At 48.2% G+C, this 19,333-nt stretch overlaps 1 protein-coding gene across 1 annotated transcript in view; it reads right to left on the reverse strand.

Annotated features, from left to right (window-relative positions):
* ITGB5 (integrin subunit beta 5) overlaps positions 1 to 13,335 on the reverse strand; it is a 59,472-nt gene extending 46,137 nt beyond the window's left edge. The window contains exons 1-3 of the mRNA XM_027723603.2: positions 13,107 to 13,335; positions 8,957 to 9,042; positions 2,517 to 2,721 (exon numbers count right to left, since the gene is read on the reverse strand). Of these exons, the coding sequence (XP_027579404.1) occupies positions 2,517 to 2,721; positions 8,957 to 9,042; positions 13,107 to 13,212 (397 nt within the window). The 5' untranslated portion in view covers positions 13,213 to 13,335. The remainder of the gene's footprint in view (positions 1 to 2,516; positions 2,722 to 8,956; positions 9,043 to 13,106) is intronic.
* Positions 13,336 to 19,333: the final 5,998 nt, after the last annotated feature.

The following is a 19,333-nucleotide window of genomic DNA, read 5'->3' on the forward strand; positions in this document are numbered from 1 at the left end:
TCCTGTGCTTAGTTCTTCTTTCATTCCTAACTGCACAAACCAATTATCTCAGAGAAACGATCACTAATGTATGAAGATGTAAGTGCAAAAGAATTTATTATTCTCTGTGCACAGTATTACTCTCACACTTCTAGGGATAATCCAGCCCCCTCCTTCCTCATGTACCGTCACCACCATCCTCTCCTTAGGGCTTTTATTGAAAAGTTTTAAAACTCAAAATTGAATTCAGAAATGTTTCTCGGATACTGTCACACAGAGGCAGTGCAGAAACTGGAAAAACTGATTTTGGCCAATTTAAGAACACAAACTCGACAATCATGCTTATCCAAGAAAAGCTCTTTTTTGTGCTTGGTGAGGCTTATGGCTTGATGAACAACACAACTTGCACCTATTACTTTTTTAATTCCTTTTACACTATTTATATTATTCATTTAACTAGGACACACTGCTTTATAGCTGGACTCAGGATTAAAAAGCAATGTAATAAAAGCTAAATGCTCAATCCAAAAGCTACCTTGGAAGGACATCAATTTAAGGCCTTTGTAGTTTAGCTGCAGACACAGATTTGGGGATGTGACTTCTGCCACAGGATGATGAGATCAAACTGCTTGGGTGGGAACAGCAAACAACTGACAATCCACTCCCTTCTGCTTCTGCTTAGCAATTGAAGAATACAAGATCACCATTGCCACAGACCACTGCATGAATTCATCTTTGAAACAGTACACCCTTCATGCCTAAAATTAAATCAACATTGTCTCCTTTTTGTCTTGGGTTCATAGGGTGACAGCCATTCTCTCAAGATGAAGGATTAATGGATAATTTAAACTGTGGCTGCTAATACAAGGGTTTAGGAAGTCAGCAGCCCAAAGGAGGAGTGCTGCCCAGCATCAAAAATAGAGCAAAAATGGGAGATACTCTTACAAACATCCAGGTATCTACCCCCTCCTGCAGTGACTCTGATGCTCTGCAAGAGGAGCACAGGGAGGGGAGCTCACTGGCTCAGTATGGGAATTGCTGCAGGGGTCCTTGGGGTGATTCCTGCAGTTCAGCCCTGACCTGGAGGGCTTCTCTGTCAAGAAGAACTGAAGATGGCCATGAGTGTGGTCCCCTGCAAGGGCAGGCAGAAGCAGCTCTCCAGCCCCCTGCAGCCCAAGGTATCTGACAGCACAGGCCCCGGGAAGCCACGAGGAGATGGACCCCTACGTCCTGCCGCAGATCAGAGTGGTGGGAATCAGCGCCTCGGCTGGGCAAAACTGCCAGGGATTGGGAAAGGGGAATTCGCTGAGCACCAGGCACTGAGCATGAAGAGGGGTGTACAGGAGGCGAGATGTGGAAGCTGAGTCGGCCCTTTCTGCCAGGAATTGCCTCAAGAAAGAGGAGTAATAACAACTCCCTTTTTTTAACGGGAGCAAACCTGTTTCACCAGCAACACTGAGTGGCAGAAGCCAAGCATCTAGATGTACATACAGTGGTGACTGCTCTCAGGTACCTGCTTTTAAGGCTTTGAAGCAAAATATTTTTAGATTTGATGGTCTGACTGATGACAGCAGTCATACTGCTGGAGAAGTTAACTGAGAGCCATAACAACCATCCAACCTGTACAGCTAAAACAGAACTGCTGCAGCAGCTGGTAGGCTCTGGGAGAGCATTGGTAGCATGAGCACTAGCTCCAGCTCCTGTTTTTCTTAGGCAAAACATCATATTTCCTTTTTCTATATGCAAATGAGAGCTGTCACAAAACTGTAAGCCTTAGAAACCCACACCAATTGTTTATAATGAATCAAGCTTTTATATTTGCTTCTTAACTCTGCAATAAAGAGCTTTTTTTCCCCCCCTTCAGAAATATCAGCTGCCACATTTTTGCAAGAATTCTAAACCCACATTAAAGCCTCCCCCCACCAGGCAAAAACTTTTGATAACAAGCATGCTCGCATGGCTCAGATGAGCCACTCCCTTTAAATTTTTAATTAAAAGGAAGAGATTGAAGAAAAGTGATGGCTCGGGGGAATGAAACAGGGACCTGGCTACAGTCCAAGGCCTGAGTCACAAGTTCAAATCTCCATCTTCTCCCTTGATCCAATGGCTCTTTCGCATACCAACAGAAAACAGATATGTGGGTTTGTTTCCAATTTATAGAAGGAGCCGTCTCAGTTTAGAGCCATGCACTGTCAGCTTGGTCGAAGATCCGAAGTTATTTTAACTCATTCTATCCAGTGATTCCATTTTTAAGCTGAGCAGGCTCCTTTTAAACACATGCAAGGGTTAAGACTAGTACTGGCAACAGTTGTGGGTGGGCTTTGATTGACTTTGCCCAACAGCAGTGTCCTCTCACAGAGGACATGTGCCTCAGCCCCAAACCTATTTGTGATGCACCACCGAGGTTCACAAGTATGGAAGGGGTCAGCAGTCACCTGCTTTAGTGGGTTATAAGGCCATGAGCTACAGCACCCTCTCGGTATGTCCTGGTCACCCCTTCTCACTTCCCTCACCCCACATGGCAACTGGGGACTCACCAGGACGAAGATTCAAGGCGACCTTCTGAGGCATAATCTGCGTGACATCCAGGTGGGTCTGGCCAGAGCCCTTGCTGCTCAGAGGGATGTTCTTCACCACGCTGATGCTGCTGCTGGGGTTTTCGATGGCTCCGGCACAACCGTTCGCAATCAGGTTCTGCAGGAAGTCGCACCGGGATGCGATGGACTTTGTGCTGCCAAACTCCTGGGGGGTGAAGAATGGACAAAAGGGAAGTGGAGGTGAATACATCAATCCCCACAGCAGGGGCTTTGTTTTGACATGCTGGTATCTAGCAAATAGGAGATGACAAGGAGAAGCTGGTGTCCTTTGTGGTGACTGTACTTGGAAGGAGCCTGGAGCCTTTCAAAGGGACCTACCAAAAAAGGAAACTCTGCAAGGATTTGAACATTGAGTTTGTTCGCAGAGCATTGCAAGAGAAAGCTAAGCCTGGGTTTTCAACCCAGCCACAGCAGCAGCACTTGCTACCAGCCCTGGTTTGGGCCACATGAGAGCAAGGCAAAATGTCTGGTTTGCTGCATGGACAGGCCATTGCCATCTCTATTATTTTATGCACATGCATCGCCTCAAAGGAACTTGGCAAAAGACAGAAGAGAGGACAAGGAGGTGACACCGAGGGAAGACGGACAAACCCACCAACCAAATCAGAATGTGAAGCTGGAGACTGCGGCTGGGTGGCTCCAGGGACCTGCATCCTCTTCCCCAGGAGAGACACCGCACATCTCCATGTGAGCACCACATGTACTCCCTCCCTCACACCACCCCACTGCAGGCCTTGGCACGACACTATCACTTGGGAAACAAAAATGACAGCAAGCAGTCCCTGAGGTGGAGCACTGACGGAGCATTTTGATGTGGGCAGGCTGTCCTGGGCAGCTTTGCTGGAGAACAAGGGAGGTGGGAGAGACTTCATGGGAGCTGGTTAAAACACAGTCTGTGCCCGCCACAGGCAGTGAGGCACAGACAGCAAGGTGCAGGCAGTGGCTCACTCCCAAAGGACAGGCTGCCAGGGCCAGGAGTCTCCCAGCACCCGTCCCAGAGCTCCAGCCCTTGCTGCGAGCCTCGTGCACGGAGCACAATGCAGCCTTGTGCAGGGCAGCACTCGGGAACAGCCAGCCACACAATGCAGCCTTTTGCAAAGAGCCCATTTGTTAGAATGCCTTTTTTTTTTTCTCCTCTCCCCAAAAGTGCCAAAGGGAACAAGTCACATGCCTAAAACTTACTGGATTTTAAATGGTCGATTCCTACTTATTTCTGCACTACAACAATAGAGACAACCCTCTTCCGCTCCAGGGCTGAGGGACTAAAATGACATGAAAGAATGCAGAGAAGATGCTCACAGCCATGCCAGCCCCTCCTTCAGCTGTGCAGCCAAAACCGGCATGGGGCTGAATAAACCTCACTTGTTGCTGAAGCTCCAGCATGGCAGAGGACAGAAGACATATCAAGGAGGAAGAGGTTTCTGACAGATCCTGGGGTAATCTCCATGAGTCCCTCAAGGACAGCCTCAGATACAGGGCCCTGGGACACAGAGGCTTCCTGCTGCATTTTTCTCACTACAAGGTCCCAACGCTATTTGAAAAATGCGAGATTTGCATTCCAACATCCAGCACCGGGGTCCAGCCAAGAAAGCGACGACGGCACATCAGATGGATAGGAACACAAATTTCTTGGAACGTGTCGTGTAAACAGATGAACTTCCAAAAAGGAGGACTGGGACTATTTAAGTAATCTCCAGCATTACAGAAGAAAAATCAGAACCCCTCACAAAACTGAAAACAACGCCCATCCTTTCAGAGCAGCACGTTTCAGGCAGCCTTGGAGAAAAGTTTCTCTTGGATGTGGTTTGACCTCAACTCAGGGAAAAGCTGGTGAGGTCCAGGTGCTCTCCTGGGCATGTCCACCCAACAATAGGGCACCTGTGGGGAGATGCTCTCTGCCTCTCCCAGTACCTGGACCCCAGCTCCAGGTGAGCACCTCTGCCAGCTGATTTCTGCTGCCACCCATTAGAAAGGACACTCTAACTGTGCAAAAAGCAACACAAACAAAAAACATCCAGCCTCAGGGGTACAAACACCTGTGGGGATGGGGGTGCAGCTCAGCAGTCAGGAGGGCAGGACTGACACCTACTTCTGCCTGATTTCTTACCCAGGAAGCATAACTCTGAGCAGGGGAGTGACAGGGGCCTTGGGAAAGCCCCAGCAATCGCCACAGCACCCGCAAACACCCTCCTGTGCACCCATGGGTCAAAACCCAAAGCCAGAACTGGGGCTACCAGGTACTATCCAACTCAAGTGCAAAGTTTTCTGTGACAGAGATCAAGGCTCATGGAGGTTCAATGAAAGGCAAAAAAGGATGAGCCGATCGGGGGAGTAAAGGGCATTGCACAGGTCCAACTAGCTCGTGAACAATCACGCTGAAAGGCAACCCCACACCAGCTGGTTCAACCCCAAGCAGAGGACCCCTTGCAGTTAATTAAGCAATTCAAATACCTGCCAACCATCTGCCTGCATGCCTGCTTTGGCAAGAAACCCAAGAGATGCACCACACAAGCAGGATCTACCCCAAACATTGTTTCATGCCACAGAGAAGCACTGGCTTGGGAAGGTCCCACCGAGTCCTCATCAGTAACTCTGCCTGTCCCCAGCCCAGTGGGCACGTTGCAGTCCAGCCTCTGTGCTAACAAGCTCACAAAAGCCAATGCTCACAAGCAGAAACAGTGAATGGAGACAACAGCGTGACAATTACATGCTCATCAGTTTGACAGTTTTAAGACAAATTGCTTGGTTCATGCTATAAAAATGGAGAATAGCACTGACTATCTAATATCTAACTCCTGACTGGGCATGTCCCTGACATTTTTTGCTTTAATCAATCCAGCTCTGCATTAATTCAGTCTGAAATATGCCTGCTTTCTCCATTAAAAAAAAGTGGACATGTTCCCTTTAGGAACATCATTGAGTTTCCTTCCTCATTCTCCAAGCGCACATTCCTGAGATGGGAGAGCATGGGGTAAAAGCACCTGCTGGAAAATAGAGGGTGCCATTGGGGAAATTTCTGTTCAATTAATCAAAAAGGACATTTTGGCTTAATTAAGATTCCAGCAAGGATGGAAAGGCTACAGCAGTCTCCATCACCCCAAGAGTCATTTTCCCTCCGAGCTCTGTTTCAAGGCATGCTCAGGTGATGGTTAAGGCAAACATTCACATCTCCTCATCTAAGCACCACTGAAATCAACACCTTCAAGTCCTGCCTTTCAAGGTATTCTTCCAACAGCCAACGGAATTGATGTCTGCTTCCAAACTTCCAACAGCCCAAAGACTTGTGGTTAGCTCAGCAGCTCCTGGGCGCTCTAAGGCTGCTGCATACCAGAAGCTGCTATCATCAGCTCATCCATCACCACCCCTTTGGAGATGCTGAACACAAGCAGAAGTGAAAAGAAGTCAAATCAAGCCAGGTTAGGAGGTGGCAGTCATAAAGTGACAGCATCGTGACTACTCTGTAACCATCTACCTACACACATGCTCTTATCCTCACAATTCAAGGCATATAAATTCAAGGAACCTTATCCTTCCTGGAAAACTATCGGGATAGGTCTCCTTGCATCCACAGGATTGCCTTCATGCACTCCTAACCCACAGCTGCAGTCTATGACTGTCTGCTGCTCTGTGCTTACATGGAGGCTGGATCTAGGAGTGCAAAGGGTGATGGAGGAGAACGAAACACTGGGGAGCCTGCATGAAGTGTGACTGTCTCTGGGAAACAGCACAGCTTTCCTGTTCAAATTGCTCCTCTCCCACAAACAGATAGGATGGTACTGCCAAGTAATGTTATTCCCCAAAGGAAACACAAGAAGGTATATAGAGAGATGATGATAAATAATGTATAGAATTAAACTTTGTGTGTGTGTATATATATATATACATACTACATTTGACAGACATCTCTACACTTCCTGTACACATAATACATACACACATAATACGCATAATTATATACAGAATTATACTATATGTACTGATAGACTTCTACTATGTATGCTTCCTGACAACATTATTAATTGTTGCCTACCAAGTTGACAAAAGCTGGCCCAATTTGCTCCTAAACCTGTTAAGTGAAAGCAAAGGGAGCACAAAATACACACAAATCAGGCTTATTGAGGTTCTACCACAACATGACTACCATCTGTGGAATCCACTCCAATATCTTACCCCAATATTTAAACAGCAGCAGAGCTATAGAATTTGACTGGCATATACTCTCCCAGGCAAGACAGATAGCAAATGACAGCTGAGGAAAACAGATTATGAGCTATTTAACAAATTTAATAACCTGACTAGGCTGCAACAGAGGGAAGGGGAATAAGGTGGTGAAATGACTATGAAAAGAAAGCGGATATTAGAGAGTTTATAATATTACTTTAAAACTTTTGAAGTCGAAAAACTCTAGGTGTCTTTCAAAATCCCATTACCTCACCTGATGATCTCAGCTAAAGAGAAATAATTAGGGTTTCAAACAGTACATTCTAAAAAAAATAAAAATACAGAATTAGAAAAGAACTTTAGCATGTAGCATGTAATGGGGACAGCAGCTTTTAAACATGTAGCTCTTGGCATGAAACACCTTGAACTGTGCTTTTAAATAGCTGCTGCAGGCTAAAGGTCAGAAAGTATTACAGTACTTCCCCGTAAACACCCATCTTCCTTCCTGGCCTCTCCATTCCAGTTTGGAACACTTTTTTTTGGTAACTATTCTGTTTGCAAGATAAGAGTCAGGCTGCCAGTCCCATGGGCTGCTGTACAATTAGTGGTCACAGCGACCACCAGACAAACATTTCCACTGCAGCATTTTGCAAAAAAATTGTCTTTTGAGGAGACCAAGAAGTAAAAGAAAAACAAAAAAACCCAACAAAAAAGCACAAGCTATTGGGTACCCATAGCTTAATAGCCAGCGTTCCTGGATCCAATCTCACCACCACAGATTAGCTGGCTCGAAGAGGAGCTCTTACAGCTGTTTACAAGATGTCTCAGAAGAGAGATCTATTGCTTTACCCTTTCCCTTCTACACACCATTTGCCTTTCTGGAAAAAAGAACCCATGAAGGCTATTACACTGTCCAGCAGCGTGGTGTTTGTAGGGTTACAAGTTTTTCCCTGGAAAGCTGCAACTGTGCTTACAAGTAAGTGAAAAATGCAGTAAAATAGACCTGGAGAGCCAGCACATGGGGTACATCCCAAGACCCAGCCAAACCATGGGGAGTGGGAGCCACTTCTGCTCCATGTTCATACCCATCCCCAAACCCATCCTCTGCCCTGAGGAGCTGCAGCTGCCCCAGGCAGGCCTGGCAGGAGGAGGGATGGAAGCAGCAGAGGGGCACATGGACAGTGCCTGCATTCTCAACTCAGCATCACCATCTATAGCTGGAAGGTGAAGTGAGTGCTCAAAATGGGACCAGGACGGCCACACTACAGGAGTAAGGGTCAGCAGGGAACAGAACAGCAGCATTCCTGTCCATGCCCACTGAGAGGTTCAAAATTATCCACTGCCCTGCAGTTTCTCAAAGCCCAAACCCAGTTCCTGGCATAGCAGCTGTGCCTGCAAGTAGGCAGGATTTTTCCATGCATCTTTAAGCACCCATCTTTCTCTCTTAAACACTTAGGACAGGCAATAAGCAGACAACTGCTATCTGTGCATCAGATGTCACCAGGTCTTTCATGCACCTTGTTCTCTAGAAATTGTAGGTCTACATGATAAAACATATCTATATCTAAACTGATGAGCATCTCCTAGGGAGCAGGGAAAGATACTTGCAATTTCTCACAAACAAGGAAGTGCAATTAAATTACAGGTGAGCAGCTTCAGCATCATTACAAGGATGTATTTTCACTCTGAAGTGCTCAGTTAAGCTGTGCAACTCATCGCCACGGCATGGCATGGATGCCAGAAGCACGGGTCGCCCCCCCAAAATGACACAATAGATTCAGAAAGGAGAATTATCTTTCTTACAGACAAAGAGCCCATGCCATGCCAAGCCACACAACAAAGGACACGTAGCAAGACACCAGCCAGGGGCTTGGGGCTTTTTAGGGAGAGAGCTTTTGAACAAGCCTCCCTCCAAGACAGAGAACATGCAGGGATCCAGCATCCACCAAAAACAAGAAGGTAATTGAAGGGACAGAAGGACTGAAGGAACAGTGCTGCTCTGTTGAGGATGTGTGGGGGCCAGTGGGGTCAAAGACTTACTTCCTATGATGTCAAAAAGCTGAGGAGTTGCAACACCCAAAATATGCTCTGCATGGAGCACCCACTGCCCTCACTCACCCCTTCCAGCATGGGACCAACTCAGGAACAGGAAGGGGAGAAAAGCTCTTCCTTTCAGCATTACAAAAAGCATGCAAGACAAACGAGGTCTGCCCACATACCTCCTTGGAGCACCAGGCACACTTGGGATGGATGAGGAGACACTCTTCGCAGGATGTGGCACTTCCACTGGTGCATAGATTGAGACCTTCAACAAGAGAGAACAAGAGAGCTGGGTGGGCTGAGAGGTTACTCTACTCCAGAACAGTGTTCGGGGGGGCCTGAGACATTCTTAATGCTAAACATACTGTAAGTTTAAACAAGAGCAAAGAATCTCCCAAGAGCTAAAAAAGGCAGAAGAAACTGTAAATCTCACTCCACCTGCGAGGAGGTCTTGTTTTCTTTTCCTTCTCCAAGATAAGCAAAAAGGACAGAAATTTGTTTTGGGGTGCTGAGAACCTCTGAAGTATGACTGAACTTCGTGACTTTTCTTCCCTCTTTTCAATGGTTTCTGGTTAATCAAAGAGTTCAGCTATTCATCTTCCTAATTAAATACTTACTGCAGACAGAAGGCAATAGCTGTTTGACCAGCCTGAAACACAGAGCTGGGCTGTCTGAAACCCCCTGAGATGCTAACTTTTAAGGTCACATCTTTAGGCACATCTTCTGAATTTTTCCAGCTGAATATATTTAAATTTTCATATTAAAGCAGTCTTGGAAGATGCTCATCTCCCTCTTCCACACAGGTGATTTCCACAGTGGACTCATGTTACAGTAAATTAATTCTATTTTATTTCAAGAGTCATTTCCACAGGATATCCAGGTTAAGCCTGTCAGTGTGTTTGCACTGGGACACGTCCAAGGCTGGCAGGGGTGGAAGACACTAAGGGCTCTCTCTGCCCATGAGGCCACCAGGACCATCAACCAGGGCACCAGTGATGCTCTTTCTCCTGCATTGCTGGTGTCCGGCAGCACAAGGCGTACCAAGTGAGTTTCACTTGCAAAATCCACAATTTGGGCTTTGGTCTTCAAAAATAAAGTAGAACCACACAAGTTAAACTGAAGCAGACACCAATGGTGTGGGCTTTGAATGCAGCAGCTTGTTTAAGCATGCCTGTGGCTATGAATGTGCCCTTCGATACCACCGATGCCCCAGCTCCCCCGGGGTGCAGCTATTAACTTCCACTGTCAATAACTGATTAAAGAAATTGTCAGCCCAGGATTCAGCACAGAGGCTGCATACTCCAAATGAAATGCCTCAGGCTTGAACTCCCAGTCTGCTATTTTTTCCAACCCAAATGTCAATAAAAGCATTGTCAGGCCTCTGCTTCCAGCCAGTTGCATCTGCGAATACCAGCGCGCCATGCTGCTACTGGGTATAATCTGTGCAGGTTCCACAGACTTGCCGATAGCTGCTGAAGAGCCACACAGAGTTTTCTCCTGTCCCAAGAACTTTCTGCCACAAGAGCCTTGGAAGAAGGATTTTTGCTGTATCCCATGTGAATATTGCACCAAAAAAACGAAACGCAGTGGCCGCCTGGGCCACTCCCATACAGGCCCAGGCTGTGAGCGCAGGAAGCAGTGAATCAAACTGGACAGCTGGAGGAAAACCTAGCATGCCCTGGGCTAAAAACAAAAAGAGGATAAGTAGATCCTGTCAGTCATACTCAGTCATCACTGAGGCGTGACCGTGTCAGAGCCCTGCACTGACGGGCCTCTGCTGCCCACAAGGTGGTTAATTCTAACCCGGGAGCGCCAAGCCCTGGACTTTCTCTATGGCTCTCATTCAGACGGGCTCCTTGGGCTCATTCATACCAAACAAGAGCCTTCTTAAGGATGTTGGGTTTTTTTCTGGCTGTTACCACATACCCAGGCGTTTCATTCCTTGTTCATGTTCAGAAGTTATATTCCAGCTCCTGGACATTGCAAGAGCTCAAAAGATGAATAGGTAATATAAAGTAAAATGTAACTTGTTCAGCTGAGTTATAATTTAGACAGCCATTAACACTTGCATTTCCAAACCCCACAACATAGTCCAAAGCCTCTCCTCAAGAGCTGCTGCTTTGCCAATGGTACATGGGGTAACATAGCAAAAATAATGTGCTTTATATAGCAAACACTTGCGTTTGTACTCTGGCTACCCTGCCCTGGCTCTCCCACAGCTCCACTCGTCCATCTGCATGGAAATAGGATAATATTTATCTCCATTTCTGACTGCTGGATTTTTGAGAGTTTACTTAGTAACAGCTGAATGAAAACCAGGTCCTCCTCCTTCCACTGGGTGCCATGACCAAAGCAGCCCACGCTCCTGTGGCCAAGCCATGGGGTGACATTCCTCCCAGTGGCAGCTTTTGAAGTTTCAAGTATGCTTTTCTTTCCACTCTGCAGCAGCACTAAACCATTTCCAGCATTGTTGTGAAAACAAGAGCTTTGTGAAGCCCTCCAATTTTAGACTGAAACCTGAGCTTTTTGAGCTGGAGTAGAAACACGCAGGATTTTCCAGATGCAAGTCTTTGCTGTGCTTGATTCAGCACAGTCTTTCCGGAATCGGGCAAAGGAAGGATCTGATGATGCTCATGCTAGTCCAGATCCTTGCAGATGCTGGGGCAAGTCACTCAGTAAGACTGGAAGAAACTCAGTCTGCTCCTTGACTATGATACATTTAATTAAAAGACTCCTGAAAATCAAGTAAACTTCTTATAACGGGGAAAATTCCATCCAGGATTTAGCTGGGATTACTCCGGAGGAAAATAATCCACCCCCCTGGATCACTGAGCTGCATAGCCCACATACAGTCCTTTACACTGATGCCACTGAGTACTAAGCCCTGCACCCTGCTATTTTGCAGAGCAGTGTCCAGCAGGCACTGGAACATCTCCAAATGACATCCTTCCCTTGGGTTGAGTTGCAGGAGAGTCCAAAAAAGCAGAGGAAGACAAGTGTATCTCACTAGACAGCAGAGATTTTAATACATCAAACCAGAGATGCAAAGCGAGATAGGAACTCTCATGAAAGGTACTCAACAAATTTACTCATAATGATGCTCCAGGCAATCAGACATCATTTTAAACCTGTTCTGCAAGAAATCCTAGTTTGGGCAACTCCTCAGAGATGAATGTACTGGCCTGCTTGGGAAAGGAAAAAAAAAAAAGTGATGTACATTATTAGAGATCTGTGAAAAAAAAGATCATTTTATTTATGCTTCCAATGAGCATTCTAACAGACTCGTCCCCGAGATGGTCTGCTGCAATACTGAACCATCAATTTCACGGATCAGACCCACAGAATAAATAAATAAATAAAGCAAAGAAAACCTCTTCTGAGCTTTTGTGGTCGAGCGCCACAGCACTCTGGAAGATGTGCCTCTTTTAAGATCACTCATTAAAACATAAAGCAAGGAGAGTAAGTACCAGACTGGTGGACTCTGAGCATTTTGTGGGCTCCCTTCATATAAAAAAGTTTCCCCAAGTGCTCACAGAGGAGCGAAACCTCATTTTCAGTACTACTGGAGTGGAGTCACCAACTGCACTGCGACGTGTGTGTGTGTGTGTGTGTGTGTGTGTGTGTGTGTGTGTGTAAGCCGTCAGAGCATCCCCACGGGAGATGAGGACCACTCTCTGGGTGTCACGCAGACTTGGGTGGACGACACAAGGTGCGAGTGAGGGACGGTACGAGGTGCGAGCGTGGAGATCGGTCACCGGCAGGGCGAAAGTTTCTGTGTGGCTTTCTGCTGCCGCTCCTCATCCCATCGATTAACACACAACGCTCAGACAAACATCACGGGGCAGCGCTTGTCCCTGAACAGAAGTAGCTACAGTTGCTTCCATTAAGAATATATAGTGAGCGATGTGTATATATAGCTGTTCTGCGGTTTTTAAGGCGAAGGTGTAACACCCCGCGAATGCAGTCCGTGCCCCGCTGCGCTGCCGGAGCGCGGGTCCCCACCGCTCGCAACCGGGACCACAGCGGGAAGGGGGCAAGGGTGCAGCGCAGTGCTGGGGGCCGGCGGGGAGAGGAGCGGGAGCCGCAGCAGGGATGAGCGGAGAGCCCCGGCCCCGGGCAGGGGGGCAGCGCGGACCCGCGTCCCGCCGGCAGCGCGGAGCGGGCACTCGGCAAAGCGGGGCGGCGGAGGGGCAGGCAGCCAGGAACGGGGGCGAGAGGAGAAGAGGACACAAACGGTAACGGAGAGCACCGAGGCGGGTTTGGGGGACAACCCGCCTTCCGGAGCGGCGTTCGCGGGGCCCGGGGCGGCGGGAGCGGAGCGGCCCTTACCTCTGCAGGGCTGCAGCGGGGCGGCCAGGAGGAGGAGGCGGAGGAGGAGGAGCGGGGGGGGCCGGCGGGCGGCGGCGGGGGCCGGCAGCCCCCCTCGGCGGGGCATGGTGCGGCGGCCGGGGCGGCCGGGCAGCCCTTCCCGGCCGGGCCCTCCCCGCCGCCTTTTGTGCGGCCGCGGCGGCGGCGGCGGGAGGAGGAGGCGGGGGCGGCGCCGCGGATCTGCCCGGGGGCGGCGGGACGGGACGGGATGGGGAGGGTGTGCGTGTCCGTGTCCGTGTGTCCGTGCGCCTGTGCGTGTGTCTGCCCCGCTCTCGAGGGCGCGCTGCCGGCTCCCCGCCCCGCGCAGGGAGGCGTAGCCCAGTCCGTGCGGACGCGGAGCGGGACCCGCGGGCACGGCCGGGCCCAGTCACACGGGTGGGTTTGTGTGCGCAGGGGCACACACACGATCACACGGGCACGGACAGGCTGCCTCTGCACGCACGCCCGCGTTCATACACAGCGCTCGCATGCGGACGTGAGTGCCCGCATGTGAGTGCCCGCATGTGCGTGCCCGCATCACGCGAGTACATGGGTGCGCAGAGCATCCCCGCACCCGCACACACGCACCTGCATGAGGACACACGCGTGCACGTACCCGCACACACATATATGTGCACACACATATATGTGCACACACACACATATGTGCACACACACATATATGTGCACACACACGCGTATATCCTTCACAGACACACTCACAGATCCACAGGCAGCCGGGCAGGTACCTACAGTCAGACACGCCCGGTGCACAGACACACGCACAGACACACCCACGTATGTACCCACAGGCACACGAAGAATGCGCGCCCTCCTCTCCCGCTCGCAGCAGGGCTTGCGCTCATTCCCCACGGGTCAGTGCCTGCTCTTACGTGGCGTTTTCCTGCTTCAGGGATTTTCTCTGTGCAAACAGACTGTGTCCATCTGCTGAAAGGCTCTCTGAGCCAGGGCACCGAGGCAGCGCTGCACTGCCTGACGGCTTTTTGGCACTATTCATGCACCCACCGCTTGGGCCATCAGCACTTCAGATCTAGAGGAAACATACGATTTACTATTGTGTTTGGGTTGCTGGAGGGCTTTCTGTTTTCAAAATAAATCATAAACCAACCATAGAGCAGATCATTGATTTTAAAAGCAATTTGTAGTAATAGGTAACTTACCTATGACCTGCAGCCCTTCATACCACTTTAGCATAATGTCTAATAGATCTCACCATCAGATTTTGCTTAAACACATATGCTGTGTTGCTGTTCTCAGACAGAAGTGATTAACTGTTAATGCCACCTGCCAAAATTTCCCTTTATGTGCACTGATTTCCAATGCTGCTTTCACAAACCTCACTGATTTCTTTAGCCTCTCCAAAGCACTGGGAGAATGCAGGTTTGCAGTTAAAGTGACTATTTGTTGTTTTAGGAAATACACACCTACAAAAGTTGTGGCATTTTAACTGTCCCAGTGTTGGTAAATCGGAGTAACTCCTGTTGGGCTGTCGGAGCATCGCAACCATACTGCTTGCAACCAGTGCAAAAATATCACTAAATGCCTCACTACCATGGTAGGAATGTGTGTGTGGGCCAGGCAGTGACCTACAGGCTGCCCTCAGGCTTTGTCTGTGCATGGGGAAAGGGACAGCATCATCTCTCCCTGTTATCCCAAGAACACAATAAGGTGCATGCTGTCAGCCTTTATTAATAATAAAATTAGTATTGACCATGTTGAGTCTGACCTGGAAATGCAAGACATTTAAAGCAGGTTGTTCCTCTGTGGTATGTTTTTAATATTCCTGTGAAAAGAAAGAAAATTAAATGCATAGCCTGCACTTGGAAGAGATAAAGTACCTGATATGAGCCATACTGCCCCAAGAAACCTCATGTAGACTAGAAGTTCCTTGTCAGATCTTCTGGCCATGCCCAAGTCCCCCGAGACATGACTACATCTACTGCCATCCATGGATAGGCTCATGTGTGAGAGCTTTAATCACGTTGGTAGTAGGAGCAGGGAGACCCTCATCCCTTGGCTCTGTGTCTGCCATGCTGACCAGGGACTGCTGGGTGGGGGAGCAGATGCACAGGGGCAAGTGGTGAATGAGCAAGAGGGAAAAAGGAAAAACAGGATCACGGGAGAAACAAACTATTTGGAGGGAAGGAAACCACCTTCTGAGACTCAACTGTGGCATCTGAAGGAGCAGAGAAGAAGGTTTGCGGAAGAAGGCATTGCTTTCAGAAGGAATGTGTTGCAGTGGGACTGGAGCCAGGCGAGGCGTAGGAGCTCACCAGTCACTGGTTATATTTAGCTGGGCTCAGTCGAGGTCGAGTGCCTGCTCTTGCTCTCTGCAGGCGCCTGGGGCATTGCTACAAGCACCCGGTGCCTGCTGTGCCCAGGCTGACCTCATCCCACAGACCCTGTGAGAAACCCCCACGAAAAGAGAGAAGGTCAGGAGCTGGTACTACGCATCTTTTCAGCCGTAAGCTGTTGTCAGTGCTCAGCATCTGCTATTTGTCAGGTACTCCTATCATCGTGTTTTTCAAACCAAACCCCTATGAAGGTCCCACAGAGTCACAGGACACATAGCTCATCCCATTAGATCACTGTTGACCAACAGACTACAGTTCGGGCCCAGGGCTCTCCAGGGAAAGACCCCTGGAGCTGCAGGGAAGGAAGTGCTGTGGCTTCCCCAATGAGAACAGTGTTAATACCCTTCTCCAAAACCAGTGCTATGCTCTTGCCCCACATGCAGCAGCAAAAGGGGATGTAGTTGCACTAATGAGCAAGTGAGCAGCTGTGACACCAAGAGGGGGAATTTGCAATGGCTGAACATGGGGAATGCACCCACCATGGGGTGGGCAGCTGGGCCCCAGAGCAAGCAGGGAGCCTTGTGTCCCTGAGGTTGGCCATGGACCAAGAAATGAGGCAGGAACAGAGGTAATGTGTGGCCTGGAATGAAATGAGCTCTCCAGAGAAAGTGTTGATATAAATCCTTCCTTTTTGCTGGTGATAAGGGTGCCAGACCAATGTGTTTTTCTGGGTGTTTTGTTTTTCTGGAGTTAGGGATGGGGTGGCAATAGATGCCCAAAAAGAAGATTGTCTCCTTGTACAAAACCAGATAATCCCTTCATCTTTCTCCTGGGATTCCCTTGTTCTGAATAAGGGACTGAGAAAAAAAAGCTATTACTGCTCATGTCTTAATGACATTGTTGTATGATATACTCAGTAGAAGATGAGTTTGAGGCAGCACCAAGATTTTGGGATGAGAACCAAAAGAAGGGCTCTGTCTCCTGGGGATCATGGAAGGATGACCTGCAACAAAGTTACCCTTGACCTCCAGGAACAGCTGTCACCACTGCCTATGTCTTTTCTCTCTTGACCATCATGTCTCCTGTCTACAAAGTGCCATTACTGAGCATCACATAGCCCATAGGACTGAGATCCCTCAAGCTCCTTGAAGTATTTAAGTGCCACAGATGCCCTGGGACTTGAGTTTTCAGTATCATTGCACAGTTCTGCTGGAATACAGAAAGGAAAATCCTGGTCTGGAAAGGCCTGATCTTTGTGCTCACTTTCTTATCATTTGCATTTTAAAGCTATAGTCAAAGTAGGACATAAACCCAGTGTATCTGACCTGGGCATGCATTTGCAAGTGATGCAATTGTAAGTTGGTTCTTTGGCTCATTTATTATCAGTTAAAACAAATAAAATCCTTTATCGGAGATACTTCAGATGTATTAAAGATAGGTTTTCATTGTCATATCTTCCTTGTGGCAGGAAGGGTGGATAAAAGCATCTGAGTCATGTCTAGATGTCTGCAATGGCACTGAAGAGGTTCTAGATTTTTAATGATGACTCTTTTTTCTGATCCAGTCTGAGCAAAATGCCAGTCCCAGGTCACTGTCCAAGACAACTGCGTGTTTCAGAATGAAGCTCCACCTCTGCCTTAATGTTTCACGAAATATTGCCACCATCCTGCAGTAAGATCCTCTGACTTTCTCCCATTTCTAGACTCTGTGGTATAAGTTAAAGTTTGCTACTTAGCTAGCAGCTCCAGTGGAAGAGATGTCTTCCAACTGGATGTAACTCATTATAGCCACATTATTTGGTATAATATTCTACTACTGTAATATCAACTACCATATTTGCATTAAATTCAGAAACCATAGGATCCCAGGCATGCTCTCTAGTGTGCCAGAAGGACCAGCTAAGACAGCTAAGATTACCCATTTCATGAAGTCACAGTGAAGACAGGGATGGCTGGAGGGGGAATTTGGGTGCAGCCTGGCCTCAGGCACCACTGGTGCACAACAGGTCCTGAACATCCCTCAGTCCTTTGCTCCAGGCAGCTCTCTATAAAATAAAAGATGGCCAAACTGGAACCCAGATGGTGAACAAGCTGGACTGATTCATGGTTTTAATAAAAAGGATTTGGGGGGAGCTAGGGTCAGGCTAGGATGTAGAATCAGAGCTATGAAATAAAAGGCAAACTCATTTGAACCTTGGAAACCTCCACCATGTTACAAACAGTTCTTGTATTAGGAAAACACTTTCTTTTCCTTTCCAGGTCCTCACCATGCTGCTGGCTGGGTCCTCCTGGCTGCGCCGTGCTGGGAAATGGGAGCACAGAAGCACAGGCTGTGGGCATCCTGCAGCTTTGCTGTCCCCACACTGCCCCCCTCCCAATCAGGCCACAGACCTGGCTGATGGGGTTTTCACCACCATGGAAAAAGTTTGTGTCCTGCTTTTTCCAAGGAAACTATAAAAAAAAATACAATTCACACAAAATTCTTGTCAGTAATAGGCAACTACCACATGCCAAAAATTACAGTCATGAATTCAATCCTATTTCTATTCTCTGGTTAAAGATGCAGCTGGTGTTGCTTCTGCCTGCTATAAAAATAGATATAAAAGTATCTATTTTTACCATCTGAGAACCAACCTCTGTTCTCAGATACTCAAGAGGTACTACTCCTGACCTGCTGAAAAGCAGCATTGCAACATTGCTGGGAAGCAGAGAGCAACACCTAAAATTCTCTTGCCAAGTTTTGACCCTCTCCTACACGAAAAAAGGCAAAGTTCAGCATAAATCTCTGAGCAAGTCTATACCTGAAGCTGCTGGGCTGGAAAGTGAGGGAGGTACGTGGGGGAGATTTTCCTCATGCCTCTAAGGTGGAAAAACTTGAGTCTTTCAGACAAAGATGATGAAACCAGACCAAATATGGCAAGTTTTGGTGTTCCTACAGCCCCTAGAGCAGGCTGGGGGGCACTTGGCTGCCCGAGTAGCTATTTCAGGAGGGGCTCACTGATGTGCTGAACTGAAGTGGGTGATGGATATCTCCAGCCATGAGCCACCCCAAAAAATATGCCCATATCCCCCGGAGTTAAGGACTGTGCCATCAAAGGGACAGGCGTGGGGATGCACAAGGCTGTGACACAGGAGAGGGTTAAAAATTATTAGCTCCGTGGAAACCTGCCTGTGGTATCTGTTAATGGTTAGCTCCAATTAAAATGTGCCTTTGGTGTGCCCTATCCTGCAACTGCAAAGAGCCAGCTCCATCTTGTGGCCAGGGACTCTGCCTGGTCCCAGAGAGGAAGGAGCGAGCGGGAGGAGGGTTTGATAGCTTGAGGATCCGTCCCCACCACCCTGCACGGCATGATCAGAAATATTCTCTCTTCCTGCACTTCTTGCCTCAGCTGAACCTGTCCCACTTTGGTTAAAACTCCGGGAGAGCCACAAAAGCCAGGAGTATTTGCTGGACGCGTCTAGCAGAGGGTTTCTTATAAGCAGAGAGCCCAAAGAGATTCCCTTTGTATGCCTATGTGTAGGGGAAGAATCATTAAATATGATTTAAAATGTCAGCAGGTAAAGCCAGACAGGCTTGGCTCCACTCAGATCTCTGGCAAAATTCCCACTGAATGAAGTAAAAACTTCAGTCCTAAGCACCTGGACAAGCAGAGTGCTCTGGAGGTACAGACAGGTTTCTGAGGAATTCACCTGGATCTGTGCAGTTTGGACCTCCCAAAGTCCCATGCAGCTTTTTCAAATCTCAGTTGACACTTGGCTATTTAATCCCTACATGAAATAAATCACTGGACTCTGGTATTTTGCTTGTTTTTCTGGCAAGCAGTTTTTTGCCCAGCATGAGCTTGCTGCAGAATCTGTTCGCACCAAACTTGGAGGACAAAATAGTTGAGAAATG

This window comes from Pipra filicauda, unplaced genomic scaffold (assembly GCF_003945595.2).
Source record: "Pipra filicauda isolate LSUMZ 115617 unplaced genomic scaffold, ASM394559v2 scaffold10_size6260569_pilon, whole genome shotgun sequence".
In the NCBI taxonomy this organism is placed as follows: domain Eukaryota; kingdom Metazoa; phylum Chordata; class Aves; order Passeriformes; family Pipridae; genus Pipra; species Pipra filicauda.